At 36.2% G+C, this 17,390-nt stretch overlaps 1 protein-coding gene across 1 annotated transcript in view; it reads right to left on the bottom strand.

Annotated features, from left to right (window-relative positions):
- The window catches only part of LOC148855007 (peroxisome biogenesis protein 3-2-like), a 40,350-nt gene extending 31,446 nt beyond the window's left edge, over positions 1-8,904 (bottom strand). The window contains exons 1-4 of the mRNA XM_088941711.1: positions 8,327-8,904; positions 7,960-8,121; positions 7,661-7,860; positions 6,971-7,101 (exon numbers count right to left, since the gene is read on the bottom strand). Coding sequence (XP_088797837.1) covers positions 6,971-7,101; positions 7,661-7,860; positions 7,960-8,121; positions 8,327-8,340 — 507 coding nt within the window. The 5' untranslated portion in view covers positions 8,341-8,904. The remainder of the gene's footprint in view (positions 1-6,970; positions 7,102-7,660; positions 7,861-7,959; positions 8,122-8,326) is intronic.
- Positions 8,905-17,390: the final 8,486 nt, after the last annotated feature.

Consider the following 17,390-nt stretch of genomic DNA (forward strand, 5'->3'; position numbering starts at 1 on the left):
TCAATGAAAGCTACTGCAGTACCCTGTCAATTTAACCAGGTCACCCATGACCTACAAAGGTTTCAAAACCTTACAGTTTTGGATCTACAGATCCACAAAGAAGGGTCAAACACCCCTTACACCATTCAGTGAATGCAGAACTTAGCCTGTCCATGGTCTTACTTCCAAGAACCGAGGCTACAAAAAATTTTGTTCTTGCCCCTGTTCAGTCCGAGCAACTCTTTTGAAGATTGCAACCCAGAAATAATAAAAGGAAAGAAAAAATAGTCACCGACCTCTAGAAGAAACTTCAATCAACCATCCACAGATCTCTGGTATTGTCTTCTTTTTTATTACAGTTGAGTTCTGTGTAGAGAGGGGCCGAAGTGTTCTTAGGGCTGGGACGAATTTGTTCCTTCTATTCTCAGTTCAAGGAAAGAAGAAGATGTGCTATGACCAGAGAACATATTTAGAGAGCATCATCCCGCTCTGATACCATGTTTTCAGCAAGGAGTAGTAGTAGTAGTAGTAGTAGTAGTAGAAGAAGAAGAAGAAGAAGAGACGAAAGATACAAGAGCCAAAAGAGATCAGTTCTGGCGGCACCGGTATTTTCATTTTAAATAGTAGCCTAGTAGGGCGACCGAAACATAATAAAAAGAAAGGAAAGGACAAGAATGCCCCTCTGCGGCATATAATACAGATTACATCAGTTTCCTAAACCTAGACCCCTTAGCTCTTTTGGCTTACTAACCTGTTCCCACTTGACTAAGTGATCCCTTTTTTTCCTCCCCTGGTTCCCATAGGAAATCCCTCATGAACTTCTCTAATTGTTTTGCTATTCTTGCCGAGATACGAAAGGTGGAAAGGAAGTAAATGGGTAGAATCCTTCTCTTCCAAGAGACCAATTTCTTTGCAAAGCTTTCAACCACCGGCTTCTAGAATCCTTCTGTTCTTGGGCTCCCCCCAAAAGGTAGGCCAAGGTAGGTGATACATCAACTTCTAATCTCACATCCCAACACCTCTGCAAAGCTCAGGAGCTCCTCTTCCTCCACATTATTTCTAGCAATTCCACTTTTGCTCCTATTAATTCTCAAGCTAGAAATATTCTCAAAAGTCTCAATCAGCAACATTAGGTTTCTCACCATCTCCAGATCACAAAACAGAATTTTATCATCAACAAATTGGAAGTGTGAAACAATTACTTGGTCTCTTCCAACCCTCCAATCCCTAATCAGGCCCTAGGCATCTGCAGCAGCAATCATCTTGCTAAGGACCTAATTACTAAGGTTAATAGGAGGGGAGAAACGAGATCCCTTGTCTTAGACCTCTCTTATCCGGGAAGAAGTCTTTGGCCACTCTGTTAATAAGAATGGAATAGTGTACTGACTTAAATGCAGCCTTTAATCCACTTCCTCCGCCTTTCCCCAATCCCAAGCCTTTCCAAGGTTTCTAGCAGTCATAGGCCTTAATTGGTCACGAGACTTCAACTTAGACGGTCCAGCTTCCTGTTGAAACCCAAATGGGCCACGCCCATTAACATGAGCAACTTCGGTGTGGCCATCCTTGTCCAATACAGGCCCACTTCCTGTTGAATGTCCTTCATCGTCACATATTTGTCTAATACACCACGTGAAGACATTTGTCCCACTTTAACCTAGTTAAATCCTTGTTGTCACCAGTTCCACTCAAACTGCTTTTGCCTAGCCTTGGTTTGGACACAACCTTATATTGTTCAAACTTTAATTGACCACCACCTGTCATCAAGCTTAGCTGTTTTTCGTACCTGAGTTCCCAACTGTCCTTTCTCAAATCCTAGAGCAGCCATCTGGGTATAACTTTTGAACTAGGCCATTGGATTCTGGCCCAGTAACTCCAACCTGCTATTAAAAGAAGGAGGCTGTAATGTTTCCTTTCCCACTCCATGCTCCAGCGTTTCCTTATTTCTGAAATTTGTACTCCCTTTCTGGGACTCCTTTCTTCAGCTGAAACAAGAGAAGCTTTTGTCCACGACATCGTCTTCTCCAACAACACCTCCCTCCTTCCACCGAGATGCTTCAATGGATGTAGCAATTCGGGCTCTATACTCCACCCCGCCTGTTTGAATTTCTACCAGGTGTGGAATCAGTTCTGGCTTTGCACCTAATATGTTTATTACAGCTGCTCTCAAGTTCGAGGCAGTGAAGGATTCCATTTCACCCCACAAAGCTTTGCAATTCTTTTGAAGACCTCCTCTGTCCAGATGTGAAACAGCAAACCCAAAATTCTGAGTTCAATAGACAATTTTGGATCCACAGTTTTGGCATTGCTCAAGGGGGACCACCTTTGGACCATTGTCAAACCTTGCTTTGTTTCTACAGAAGTTGCTACAATCTCCCACTTGAGAGAAGGCAGGGTGATCAGCGCCCTCCTCCCATCAAGGGGATCTATCATCATACACATGGACACTGGAGCCGATGTCAAGTGTCTGGGTAAACCTATTTGCTGGAAATTTACCCTTCCTGTTGTAAAAAATAATAATGTAATGATAATGATCCTTGGCTCCTTGAGAATCTACCTTTGGATCTATAAATGATATTGATACAAAAATGTTCGACAGCCAGACAATTTTCCATCTGTGATGTTCTAGCTTTTGATTCTTCATTTATCCCTCCCTCCCTCCCTCTCTATTGAAGAGGTAAAGTAAAACTGTATTAATAAAAGCAGAGTGAACGGGAAGAAGAAAAGGAGACGTGGTCATTCCAAGGACCTTCAATCAAAACCCAGACCCAACAGCCATAACATCAGGGTAAACTTTGAATTTCAAAATAAAGGGACCAGCCAATTTCAAATTTTGAACAAGAAGTCTCTTGAAGGAAACTTCATTAATAAGTTGGCAGAGGTGCTTGCAGATTGGGTTAAGACTCGTTTAAGGGACCCGGGTATTAGACCCATTGGCGAGCTTTATCATCAAAGGGGACTTTTTGGCCAGGTCCATTTGGAAGAGGAGTTAGGCCCAGAGCTCGGATCTCAGACAAGATGCCTAGGACCAATAAGAACTTGTGAAAAATAGGGCTTGCTTCTCCAGCATCAGGATCAAGAAGAACAGGTAAAGGAAAATAATGTTCATTTGGTCCAGCTGAGATGTGTACAAGACAATGAAGTGTTCTCATGGCTCATGTTTAAGTTGCTCAGTTTCGGGGAATTTTTAGGAGTTTCAATACAGGGTTTGGAAGAAGAAACCAAGGCCTTGCTGGTTGCTTTGAAAAATAGACATCTAATTGAAGAAGGCAAACAAAATAGGAGACAAACTAAGGAACTTTCGCGACTAACTCGGGATTGAATGAGCAGGCTAGAAGTGTGGGAAGAAAAAGTATATCAGCTCATCATTAATCATGGAAAGCATCAAAGTGTTATCTTGGAACATAAGAGGCTTAGGCTTTGGAAGAAGACAGTTAGTAGCAATGTTTTAAAACGCGAAGACGTTCCACTACCTAGAGGCGTGAGGTGTAGTTCAGAACATAAGAGGTGTAAGCCTCCTGAACACAAAGAGGCATAAGCCTACTTAAGAGGAGGGGGGATGAGGAGGAAAAAAGAGGAGGGAGAAGAGGAAGGAGGATCTCATTTTTTCTTTATTTTTAATAAAAATCTTTTATATTAAGAAGAATGAAGATGCATATCACTAGTTAAAAGGGGGGATCCGCCCAAACACACACACAAAAAAAAAAAAACAAAAAACAAAAACCCCCCCTCCTTTTTTGGGGGGCTAGGGGGCTTAGTCCCCAGCCCACTTTCTTTCCCCTTATCTTTTCTTTCCTTCCCTTTCCTTCCCTTTTCTTTATTTTTCTTTCCCTTCCCTTTCTTTCCTTTCCTTTTTTTTTTTTCTTTTTTCTTTGTCTTTTTTCTATCTTTTTACATGAGGTGTGTGTATGCCTCTTGCACCTAAGGCGTATGCCTCAAAGGTGTCAATGCTTCTAGCATACACCTCAAGGCGTTTTGGGGGTGCCTCGCCTGGAGGTGCGTCTCCAGGTGTACGCCTCCCATGCCTTTTATTGTTTAATTGTCGAGAAACAATGGGATGGGAAGGGATGGGATGAGAAAGGATGGGATGAGAAAAGAAAATTTTATTTTCTCAATTTGGTACCCGTGTTTGTTTGTTGAGACCTATTATCCCATATAATTTGCATTCCAGTGTTTGATTGATGAGCAAATTTTGCAAGATTTTTTATTTTAGCCAAATTTTGCTATATAACTTCTATACTCATATCAAGATAGTGGCGGTACCCGTGTTTGTTTGTTGAGACCTATTATCCCATATAATTTGCTTTCCGGTGTTTGATTGATGAGCAAATTTTGCAAGATTTTTTATTTTAGCCAAATTTTGCTATATAACTTCTATACTCATATCAAGATAGTGGTACTCAGTAATCTACAAGAGCTAAAATTCAAGATGATAATCCAACAAAAATCCTGAAAATATGAAAACTCAAAAAAAAATAAAGAAAAAAACTTGAATTTCCAGTCTAATTGTACTCAAAGAAGAAAACAAATAAAAAATTCCACTACAAAAACTGCAAGTAGTACATAGATCGTTTTTCTTCTGTTAAATCTCTATCTATAAAAACTCAAAAAATCACATCAGTGAAGAAAAACCTAACAAAAAATAATTAAAAAATGAAGATTATGGAAAATAGTAACCAACAATCTAAAATTCGGTATTCATACTAAAAGTAGAAATTCAGCTCCAATAAATAATAAATAGGAAGAGGAAAAAAGAAACAAATTCTCACCAAGAAAAAATTGTAGGTTGAACAAGAGCAGCAACAGCGGTTGCAATGACACAGCCTGAGAAGAATCGTTCTTCGCGTGCTCTCTAGTGTTTGTCATGAGCGACAACACAGAAGCATGCCCTTCCCTTCTCTACTCTCCCACAGCGGTTGCAGGTTGTCGTGAGCGACAACCTCTACAATGTTACCTTTGTTGGAGAAGAAGAAGGCGATAACTTGTTTCCTTGTCGTTTAGGGATTTGAACTCAACTTGAGGGAGGAAGGGAATGAGATTTTCAATCGAATAAAATACCAAATAACCTTTGAACAACCTAAAACGAGATGGAAGTGTTTATTGGAGGCCGTAAACTTCACTAGAGATGAAAGATACAGGTTGTCGAAGTTTAGACCGTTTCAGGGGTCGGAGATGACAACAGTGCGTACTCGACAACTTTTTCTCACTACCATCGCACCGCTTTCGTTTCTCAGTGGGGTCGCACCTATTTGGTGAGACCCCGCGTCCCATATTTCAAGAAAGGTATTCTCATCGCATTCTTATGGTGAAACTTTACTATACAAAGGGATCAAAGGTTTGATAGATCCATTAAGTTTTTTTCACATTTTTTGCAAGAATGGGAGTTGTTGGATTTACCCAGGTGCTCACTATACTTGGATCAATAATCAAGACCCTCCCTCTTTGGTTAGGCTTGACCTCTTTATTAGTTTTTCTGAATGGAAAGAGCTTTTCCGCCAGACTTTGCAAGAGGCCCTTCTGAGGGTAAAATCTGACCATACTCTTTTAACGCTGGATACCAGGGGTATCAAAAGAAAACCCTCTCCTTTTAGACTTGAGCATAGGTGGCTAGATCTGGAAGAGTTTCAGGCAAACATTCTTTAAGTGATGGTCAGAAGCAAGCTTCGAAGGCTCTACGAGCTATGTTTTCACTGAGAAATAACAGCACCTAAAGGCACATATCAACGAACGGCAGTTCCTCATACCTCTTTTGAAACCATCAAGTCAAATCAGATAACTTTTCTTACTAGTTCAGTAAGTGGTCTTGTATCAACATGACCAAAGGCATCTTATATACCTTCACTCAATTTGTCAACCACTAGGTTGTCATAAATGCATTGTTTTCAACTCTATCATTTCTAGTCTTACCGATCATCCATCTCAACATCCTCATCTTTCCAATGCTTAATTGATTTGCTGTAAAGTAAAGTTTTCCTTTCATAGGATAGCTAAAAAAGTGCTCTTTCTTACTTATGAGCAATAGAAAAACTGCACTACGCATCAACCCTAGCTGATCTAGTGCCTAGGATTCACAAAAATTTCCCAATCAAACTGTGGTTTCACCTCTCAACCAACCAAGGAAAGATAGGAGACTCTAAACCAGATAGACAATAAAGGATTGGAATCCCTAGCAGGTTCTTTCTCAAGTAATTGAAAGAGGGGCCTTTGAACTATTTTGAGGCTAACAACCAGAGCACACCCGATTGACATTCTTCTGCCTCGACATACTACCTTTCAGGAGTGCTTTTGGTGATGTCCTAGAAATTGAAGATAATACCATATAAAGCTTATACATAATACTTTTTGCACATGGTGTTATTCCTTCGCATCTTATTTGTATATTCTTTCTGCTTTATTGAAGCTTTTTGTTATCTATAAACCACAAAATGAAGAATAGTTTGAAGGGAGGCCTATTTGCCTTCAAAGATATATTTGTTCTTTTATTCCCATGTTCTGTCCATGACCACAGACTATAGTTATTCCAGTACAGTGAGGTCATAAGCCCAAGCCTGTAAACCCTCCATTGACAATTCCAGCAAATAGTCTTTATGTAACTTTCCCCTTCTGATGGTGACAACCCAATCAAAAGAGCACCTACCAGAAGTCATATTCTCCATCAATTTGATACAAGCATAAGTGCTAGCTGCTGGTACACCTAAATCTTCATCTTTGACAGTAGAAGAACTTGTTATTCCACATCAGTATTGTGAGCACAAACAACCAAATGAGAAACAACTTCTTGATAGAGTGAAATTTTGAGAAACTCTAAGCAGTAGAAACCCACAGGATTTCTTGGAATGAAAACAATGACCTAAGCACAAAATCAGTGCAAAGGAATTGGTACAGAATATTTTCATTAGATATTACTAATTACATAACACAGATGGACGAATTAAGGATAATTAATGTATGTAATAAGGTACAGAAAATATAAGGAAAAGGCAGTAGCTCTTACCATTAGATGAGAATTTTCGACACCCCTTGCTGTATCAATATATAGATGTCTCCCTAAGATGTTGACCTGAACTCGTACATATAAGTTAAGCATTGTCATTGCCCACAATGACAACACCATTAACGTGAAACCTGGTAAAGTGGTGAAAAAAGGAGAAAGAAGTCCATCTCAGCTAAAACGATGTGACGATAATGATGATTTCACACACACACACACACACACACACACACACACACACACACGCGCGTGCGCGCGCACGCACACCAAAAAAAAGGTAAGCTAAACAACCTTCTCTACAGTAGGATGCAGATAGAGCTTCGATGCCATGGAAATGGATTTTTTCTTTTTTTCATTTTATATTCCCGTGGCATTAGAACCAATAATTTCTTCTTTTTTCTTGTTGAAGGGTAAGAAGAAATGGAACCATCTCCGGTTGTTACTATTTTTAATCTCAAACAACATCATTTCTCTCTTTTTACTTGAAATGACTTCTGTTTGGATAGTGGCTGCAAAATGAAATGAGGGACCACTACAGTCATTTCATTCCAGAATGTCCAAACATGTTACAAAAATAACGTAATCCTTTTATTTCTTTCTTTTTTTCACAAATAAAAAAGAAAATGGAGTAGATAAAAAATCAAAAGCACATATAGGCAAGCAAAATGGGGAACTACATGGTGCAACTCATACTTTGAATTTTGAGTCTTTCCCATAGCTCAAGCTTCTCCACAGATGTCAGAGTGTTAGGGTGACCCTTTCCTTGCAGCAGCCTGCCCGTCAAGTGCGAAAGGTCCAGCTCTTCTGTTATCCGATTCCGCAAACAGTGCATTGCATAAGGCAATGTTGTTGAATCAGCTATTCTTTGAATATTTTCAAAATGGGCTTGGAGTCTACCAGTCAAAGATGATACCAGAAAAATAAAATTAATTAGAGAAATAAAATTTGAGACAATGTCCAGTGATAATAGATAGAAACTTGATTCTCTTAACTGGGCCTTAATAAGTTCTTCGGTTTCCCGCTGGTCTTCAAGTTCTCTCTCCAACTGAGAAAGCCTCCGTCTATGGGCATCATAAAGCTTATACAGAACATACCCACTTCCCAAAACTCCCAATGCAGCAAAAACCTTCCTCTTATGCCTCCTCCAAAAATCCCTATTTGTCACCAAAAGGAGGAAATACAAACAACCCAGATCGAAAGGGAATCAATAGAAGCAAAAAGACGAATTACAGCAGATATCCCAACATGAAAATGGGCGAATAAAAAGAACCAAAGTTAAGATATTGATAATTAAGCATTAAAAGCTGCTTTCAGTACAGAGACTCGAATGATAAAGGATAACCAAAGAGAGAAACTGACCTTAAAGAAAGCATTTTGACGCTAATAAACCTAGAAATCCATTCGCTAAGTTATCGTTTGCTGCGAACACATTAGGATGCGAAGCAAGAGAGACGCAGAAAGAAAGAAAGAGGAAAGAAAGATGTATCCCTCCCTCGCGATTTGAAACGGTGTTCACAAAGCAACGAGCAATTCAATTAGAACAACTAAAACAGAGAATACAGATACGCCTTTGGAGATGAGAAACTAGCGAAAATCTAGACATGAGTTTCTTCTCATTTTGAGGGTTTCTCAGAATCCCATGTTACAACCACAGAGAGCACAACAAAACCTTTTCAGAACCAATACCAAACTGCTTAGAACTTAGAAGCGGTTGCTTATAGTCATTTAACCCCTCCCTAGTCTCTACCGCGGTATCATGAGCTGAGGACTTCAAACTTCGAAGCTGAAGTGGTAATTGGCGCAACCGCTCAAGCTTCAAAGCTGCCATCAGAGATGAACTGACGACGTTTATGCCATGGATGTGGGACCAAACGCTGAGTCCTGCTTCTATTTACAGGATTGTACTTAGCCGGCCCAAACGCTACGAGTCCTGTTCCGGTCCTAAGGGGTTTCTGTATATTTACACTAGCGGGAACCGTGCGATGCACGAGTTTGTATAGTCAAAGCTAATCAATAGAAACACAGTATACAATTGTTTTGTATTTTAATTTTTTAAATTTGTAATAATTATTTATATTTTATAAATTATTTTTAAAATAACTTTCTAAATTTTGATTTTGGTTTCCGTTTTTTATAGTTCATTTTTTAATTTTCAGTTTATTCAATTCGATTTTTAATCAAATAAATCGAATGCTCACCCTTACATCCATTATTTGGGTCACTTGATGGAATTATTAATCTTTATTATTTAATTATTATTAGATATTTTTATTATTTTCAAATTTCAAAAGTAATTTTAATTATGAAAAAAAATTAAAACTAATAAAACATTTAGTAGTTTTAGTTTTAAATTATTAATAATTACTTTTTGTTAATAATTTTTAACAAATAATAGATATAATCATATTACATTTTTAATTAATAATTTTTAGTATTATGTAGGTGGATTTTAGTTTTCATCATTTTTATGAATTATCAATTTTTACACAAAAAAAAATATTTTTTATTACTAATTGGACCTTAACTGAATATAGTATGGGTTTTTAGATGGATCTATATGCTATTTGGATCTGTATATTTATACAAGATAGGTCAATTTCAAATCAAATGTACCCATATTCATTATGGGTGATTGAAAATGAATTAGCTAAAACCTGGAGACACTATCTTCTTCGCCCAATACTTCAAAATGGAGTACTAGGAACCAAATAATATTAAATATGTCAAATGCCAATTATTGTTTTGATCAAGACTAATTGAAAGGTAGTCGCTAATCCTTTTTGGACAAATAAATTGGTTAATTCAACCACCATTTAGGTTGTTAAAAAGCAACAAATAGAAAGAAGAGAGTAGAGGAGATAAAAACTTACTTGATTCAACTTGTAAAATGATTAAACAAAGAACTGGGTACAACTCTTTCATTAGTCTTATATCACTAAACTCCTCCCAGAGGAGCGTCCCAACTGCAAAATGATGCAACAATGATGGGATGGTCAATACCAGAGTCCAACAAACTTTCTTGAAAAAATTTGCTCTTACTAGACAAATTATCAGTCTAGATTTACATTCCATGCTCCGCAGCCACATGCATGCTTGCTCATAGCCACAATCATTAGATACCAAAGGCCCACCTATGTGGACAATATATAATTTGATAAATCTTGAAATAGATTATCAGTTCTCTACGACTTAGCTAACAAATTTGAAGTATTAAAATCACACCTTTAAGGCTTTAACTAGTAAATAGTAATAATCATAAATATCAATGCAATTGGTGAAATGAATAAAATATATATATATATATATATATATATATACATAAATAATAATATCCTCATCATTATAACAAAAAAGAAAATTGTATAAATGGCATCCTAAACTGAGTGGAATAATCTTACATACTGAACAAATCAAGGCCAAATGAAATTTTTAATACTTGGATGAATGTGTAATTCATGCACATAAGTTGTTGTAGCTATTGAGGTTAATGGAATAAGGTAGCCAAGAAACTCAGGATGATAGTGCATCTGTTTTCCTAAGAAAACTTACGATGTTATCATGACTCTTTTATTACTTTATTATGGTGGGAATAAAGAACTTAATTGGGTTTGAATGTTATTTCCGTTTGGTGAGAGTAAAGCAAATAAAGTACACTATTTATTAATTACAAAATCCAGGTGAGTGGAAAACAAAGAATGGACAGAATTTTCATACGCTGCATGCGATGACTAAAACCTCCCACCATCTCTTTAATTGATTATGTTTATTGATGGAAAAAGAGAAAAAATAGAGAATACTTGTGAAATCAATCGAGCATTATTCATTTGTATTGATATAAAGAGGATGTCTCCTTATAGGAACTTAATATTAGCTATTAATCAACATGGAACAATTAATGATCAATTCTTAACATCTTTAGACGAGTTTGCTTCTCAATATGCCCCCACCTCCTTAGATACATTCAACGAAATGAGTTTGCTTCTCAATTTCCATTCTAACTTTCAACATGTTAGAAAACATTGATATAGTATTGAAAGAAAGATAGCATTTTAATAGTATATTCTCAAAGGCATATTTGTTTATGTACCAGATTCTCATCACTATATAAGGATTATTACAAACATTAGAATGGAGAGCATTAATCAATATTTTTTTTAAGGACTAAGCCAATCAACTATATGTTTTAGGCTGCATTTGGCATTTCTTATTTTAAGGATTTATCTCCTTTTTGTGTTTAAAAACCCGATGTTCATAAAGGTATTTTAACTACAAAAAGGATATAAGTCCTTAAAATAAGGAACACCAAATGCAAACTTAACATATTTAATAAGACAAAGGGTTTCAGTTACAAAGACTATACAAGGTCAAATAGCATATGTGCATTTAAATCCCAAGCAAAATTTGCAACAAGTACCACCTATGAATTAAACAAGCAACAAGAGCAAGAACTACAATTATATGTTTTTGTAAAAGGGAAACATAACATCCAGGGATACATGCATACAATGTTGGAGAATTGCTTTTTGCACATGGTATGTGGGGAAGGAGGATTGCATTACATATTTTCCAAATCTACAAATATGGACCTTTTCATAATATACAATGTCGAAAAACATTTAGGAACATGATTTGTTATTGAAAATATGTAAGGCTTGATTCTAGTAGATATAGACAACTTTTTGCCCTAAATATCAATAAAAAGTAACATTTTTATAAAATAACTAAAATATGATAACTTTTTAGGAAAAATATAAAAAAAAGGGCAGTGACACACCGATCATCATTTTCCTCTGCCTCTGTATTCATGCCAATACACTAGATTCAAAGCTCCCTCAAGAGAAAGACGGTGATTCACTCAGAAAAATATTTTACAGCAACATGTGATCAAAAAACCTTTTTACAATGCAAGGCACATTGTAGCCCGTCGGGTACATTGACATCGTAGACCCTATTGGTTAACAGACAGACTGGTTAAAAAATAAAATATGTACAATAGACTTGGTTATTTTTTATGAGGAATCTTAACCAAGCAAGTTCTACAAACAATAGATTGCTACAACGGATTATAGAAAATGTAAACTATAAATAAGAGGTTGGAGCATAGCCTATAGTAACAGTTTCTCATGCATTACTGGTGATGTTTGAACTTTCAAGCAAGAAAGGATTTAAAGTTCATATATATATATATATATATATAAAAGAAAATAAATAACTAGGGTCTTACAGTGACATGGTAACATACTGCTTATAAGGAGCTTCGAGCTGAATGTCCTCAAGAAAGATAATGACAACCGAGGGGTTGCGAATCATCTTCTTCACAAGGAAGGTTGCCATCAACAGTACCAATAAGAAATCAAAGGCAAAACCTTCACTGCTGATTTCTCCTCTTTCAACTGTTTTGGGTAGATATCGGTGACGGTTTGTCAAGCAAAAATTTACGCCACCCGACTCTCCACTATTTATAGTGTTGATTCTCCCGCCACCAACTACAAATCTTCCTACTGCAAATTTACAATGGGATGTCAAGGGGCAGAGTATGAGTGGAGAAAGAGATGGATTCAAATACAATGTGTCAGTGGTCTTTCCTGTCGTGGAATGTTAATAAAAATTCATGTTAAAAACCAACCCATAGGGTTGGTGGGTTATATGCCTTGCATTATGCAGCTCGCGAGGGCGATGTGGATGCAGTTTGTCTGTTAACCAAAAGGGGCTACAATGTTGAAGTACCCGATGAGCTACGATGTGCTTTGCATTGTAAAAATGTTTTTTTGATCGCTTGTTGTTGTAAAATATTTTTGTAGGTGAGTCATCGTCTTCCTCTTGAGAGAACTTCGAATTTAGTGTATTGGCATGAATACAAGGAAGATGATGAATAGTGTCACTGCCCTTTTTTGATATTTTTCCTAAAAAGTTATCCTATTTTAGTTATTTTATAAAAATATTACTTTTTATTGATATTCAAGGCAAAAAATTGCCCTTATCTACTAGAAATAAGCAAGGCCACTTTGCTTTTAAGGCTCAATTTGGAAAGAGTATAAATACAAATATGTATAGTGCAAACCCTTGTATTTTATATTCTTTTGTATATATTTGCACTATACATATTTGTATTTGTACTCCTTCCAAACTAAGCCTAAAGAAGGAAAAAGAATCTACATGTTCAAAGAGAAAAAGCGACCAAAAATCTTAGTTTCCTTCTTCAGATAAGAAACAAAAATTTGCAACTAGATGGTGTATTGAAATACAAAAGACATTCATCTAGGGGTTACGATTTATAAGCACATTAAGTATTGGTCACTTGTATACATAACATCCATCCCAAACATTCGAAGGATACTAGTGTTCCCTTTGTAAAATCATATGTCATTTGCTTCAACAAATGACTAAATAAATTAACCATAAAATGTAGAAAGATCGTAGGAGTAGACGATCTAAGAAGCAAATTATACTACAACCCTTTAGTTCTCGAGACATGAATGCAGATCAGGAGCTTTGAGTTCTAAATATATTTTCTCACTCTTGAAGGATAGGAATTTCAATGTTTTATTTGAAAATGATAGACCTGGAAAATTTTTCTAAGGGAAATAAAATTAAGTTCTATCAACTAACAATCCTAAGTCCTAACAAAAGAGAAAAATGGCATATAAAGAAACAAGAAGCAAGGCGAATAGCCTATAATATTCATGAATAAAACATAACAAAATGATTGCAAATGTGACTCTTTGTATATTCCTAACCCATCAGATGAGAAAAAAAGTTGGTAACCAGTACATTTGATTTGAATTACTGAAAATTAGAGATAATTTACTTTTTCTAGAAAGAATAAAGTGGGAAAATAGGACCCATCCTTTAACCAAAAAGAAAAATATATATATATATATATAATTTCATCAAGTGATCCAAATAATGGATGGAGGTACATCATTTCTTCAATTGTGTGGACACACTCACACTCCATCAAATGAAAAATTAAATTCTTATAGTCTTTGCTTGAATAGTTACCCATTTGCATGAATTGTATGAGGACATTGCTCTAAGCGGGATACCCACCTTAGGGGCCATGTGAGTGTCTAAGATGAGAGTTGGCTTGCGCAAAAGTTAGCAATATGGCTTAGTAAAGGATCGGAAACAATGAAATATATATAAGACTGCAATAATCAACATCAATAAAGAACAACCAATTATGATTAAATTAATAAAAAAATTATGTAAAGATAGTACAAATTATAATTTTACAAATTATTACATTCAATAAATAATTAATATTTTAAAATTTTAAATAATGATATTATTTTAATAACTAAATAATATTATAAATAACTAATTTCAATTATATAAATTAATAATTCTAGAAAATAACTTTCAAAAAAAATAATATTTATTAATAATAATTTTAAAATCTTAATCTATATTTATTATGTATTTATATATACTAAAATTAATATTTATTGTATTTTTAGTAATTATTTGTTGTATTTTTGTGATAAATACATTTTCAATAATTGTATAAATCTATTTTTGTTTTGTTATTTAACAGAAATTTTCAATAATTATTGGATATTAAACTACTCTTGTTTAACTTTTTAAATTTAATTTATTGTACTTATTGTAATTTTGTTATAAATTTATTTTTAATAATTATGTATTTTTTGTTATAATCTATTGATTAATACTTATCAGACATTAAACTATTATTTGAGATTACACTATTTATTGACCAATTTAATTTATTTTCAGTATTTATTGTATCTTTTTAACTAATGTAATTATCATATTTTATTAATTATTTATTATATTTTCATTATACATTTATTTTCAATAATTATGTACTTTTGTTATAATTTTCAATAATTATTGGAGATTAAGCTATTTTTATTTATTAGAAATTAGACTATTAATTTAGTCAAAATTAGGAGTGTTCACGGGTTGGTTCGGTTTAGTTGCAAGGCTAATCAAATCAACTTGGTCAGGTTTGGGAGTTGGTCACCTAAAACCAACCGATCATTAGTGAAAACTGGCCAACTTGAGTTGTACGATTTGAGTCAATTTTTGATTTGGTTAGTCAATTCAAAAGATTTAAACTGAAAAATTAAATTTAAATTTAAAAAATTACATTGGTATTATTAAAAAATTAAATTTATGATATAAAATATTTTAAACTACGAAAAATGGGAATCTTTCTATTGTTCCGTATTAAAAAGAGTTGATTACCTGAAATCGATTGACCATTAGTGAAAATTAGCCAACTCGGGTTGTATCTATGAACATCCATATTGAATTTGAAGTTCACTTCATGGCTGAAAATGGATTGGAGCCGCCACCCATCAAAGCAAAGAATATAAAAGTGATGGGTATCCCATGTTCAAGAAAACAACAAGAAATGACTTACACCCAAAAACAAAGCTAATCTAGGTACTTTTTAGGGGAGAGAGGGAAGGTATTAGGCACCCCTTTCCCACAATTGATAAATAATACCATTCCCCTAATTTAGTGAAAGGAAAAAAATTAAAAATAAAAACTAGAAAGAATTAACTCTACAAAATGCTAGTGATTTTATGCATGAAAGATGGGGATCATCATAGAGGATTCTTCTCTCAAATGACTTAACCCTTCCATTCTCAATTCAGGTGTGGGAAACCCTTAAAGGAGCAAAGGAGTTGGCAACCACATTCCACTCTCCATCTTTATCCAAGGTTCCCCTCACTCCTACAAAGCAAATGGGAAAGGAAAAGCCACAAGTGATTCAATATAAAAAAAATTCAAGAAAAAAATTAACTTAGACTGAACCAAATTGAAAAACTACAAAAGTAAATAGATTTCAGCATTGAAACAAATTAAAATTTAGCCCAAAATAAACACTATAAGACAAGGCATATTCATTCAAAGTGATTAACAAAATGTTCTAATGGTTCCTACATCTCACCACCATGAAAACTATTAAAAAAAATTATATAATGTCACTTAGATGAAAAGGGTTACATGCTAAAATTAGAGAATGCCTAGGATACCAACAAAGTTCAAGAAAAAAAATGTAAAAAAAAGAATGAGATGAGAAGCTCACCTCTTTGTGGCCTTTTAACAAACAATTAGTGATGGATGGGATGAGCTGAAATTGATGGTGCTGAAATATTAAAACAATGACAACCTGAATTTGATTGGATGTAATGAGGGTTGATGGAGGGTGATTTGATCCGATCCCTTGAGATGATGACACGTGGACATGACTCAGCACGAACAATAGCTCAGCACTACAGTCTGACTGTGGCTAAGTAATGAGCCCGCAGGATAGCTCGCTATAGGGGGAGCTCGCTACAACGCGAGTTCAAGGTCCCCCGAGCTACTGAAAGGGAATACCCCAAGACTATCCTAGCTCGCGAGCTAGGGTAACCTGCTCGCTCCTACACTTAGGCAGAAAAACTGCCCCAAAGACAATCTTGAGAAGGGTCACCTTGAAGTACCCTTAGGAGCTCGCTACAAAGTAGCTCGGGACAGGATAGCTCGCTACGTGACAGGGTAGCTCACGACTAGGCAACATGACGCTATCAGGAAGCTTCTATCTGACAAGACCGTACCCGTCAGACTACACCACGTCTCTAGACTAACGGCGTAGTCCCTGCCCTTTCAATAGACTGCGCCCACGTCTCTTGACAGATGGTGGCGTGCCTGTCTTCCCGGGACATGTCACTCACCCGATTGGGTAGTACCCTACAACGGTTACCTACGCAGCCCTGGCAGATAACGGCTGCGATAGAAGCCTAGTGACGGTTACACCCGATTTGACAAGAACGCTTGTATAAGAGCCCCTTAGTCGAAGGGGAGGGGATATGATCTAATTTTTGGATCTTGAATCATCTTACTTGCTCTCGAGCTAATCTTGAACATTCAGTGATCTAGTGCCACCTACACTCTTAGCCTCTTTACACTCTTTATATGTTCCCCAACGTTCTAAATTAAGCATTGGAGTATTCCCACCGGGCAAGTCCCCCGAGAATTCTTCACCGTCTTCTTCTTAGGTGCCATCTGTTGCCAGCTAGGAGCCAGTCAGTAGCCAGCTAGGAGTGCCCGGATTGCGCAGCATCATCTGGTGTCGTCTGTGGGAATACGCTTCAAAAAGCCTTCCTCTAAGCTTTTACAGTTTCCTTTTTGAAAACTCATCATTCATGGCTTCCTCTAGCAATGCCAGACATGCCAGCCATAACACTTTTGGGGAGCAACCCCAACTTCCTCCTGTCTATATTGGACAGTTCACCATCCCCCTCTCTATGGACGGGATTCCCAGTCTAAACGTGCCTCTCATAGTGGCACCTGTGGTCGCTCCACTCCCTTCTACGGTGGGAGCAACCTTTGCTGAACCTTCGGTTGTGCCCCCTGTGGCCAACCCGAACCAGTTGGAAGACTTAATGCAATGCATGTGAGCCATGCA

This window comes from Nelumbo lutea, chromosome 4 (assembly GCF_056320005.1).
Source record: "Nelumbo lutea isolate HS-2025 chromosome 4, American lotus-T2T, whole genome shotgun sequence".
NCBI classification, from domain to species: domain Eukaryota; kingdom Viridiplantae; phylum Streptophyta; class Magnoliopsida; order Proteales; family Nelumbonaceae; genus Nelumbo; species Nelumbo lutea.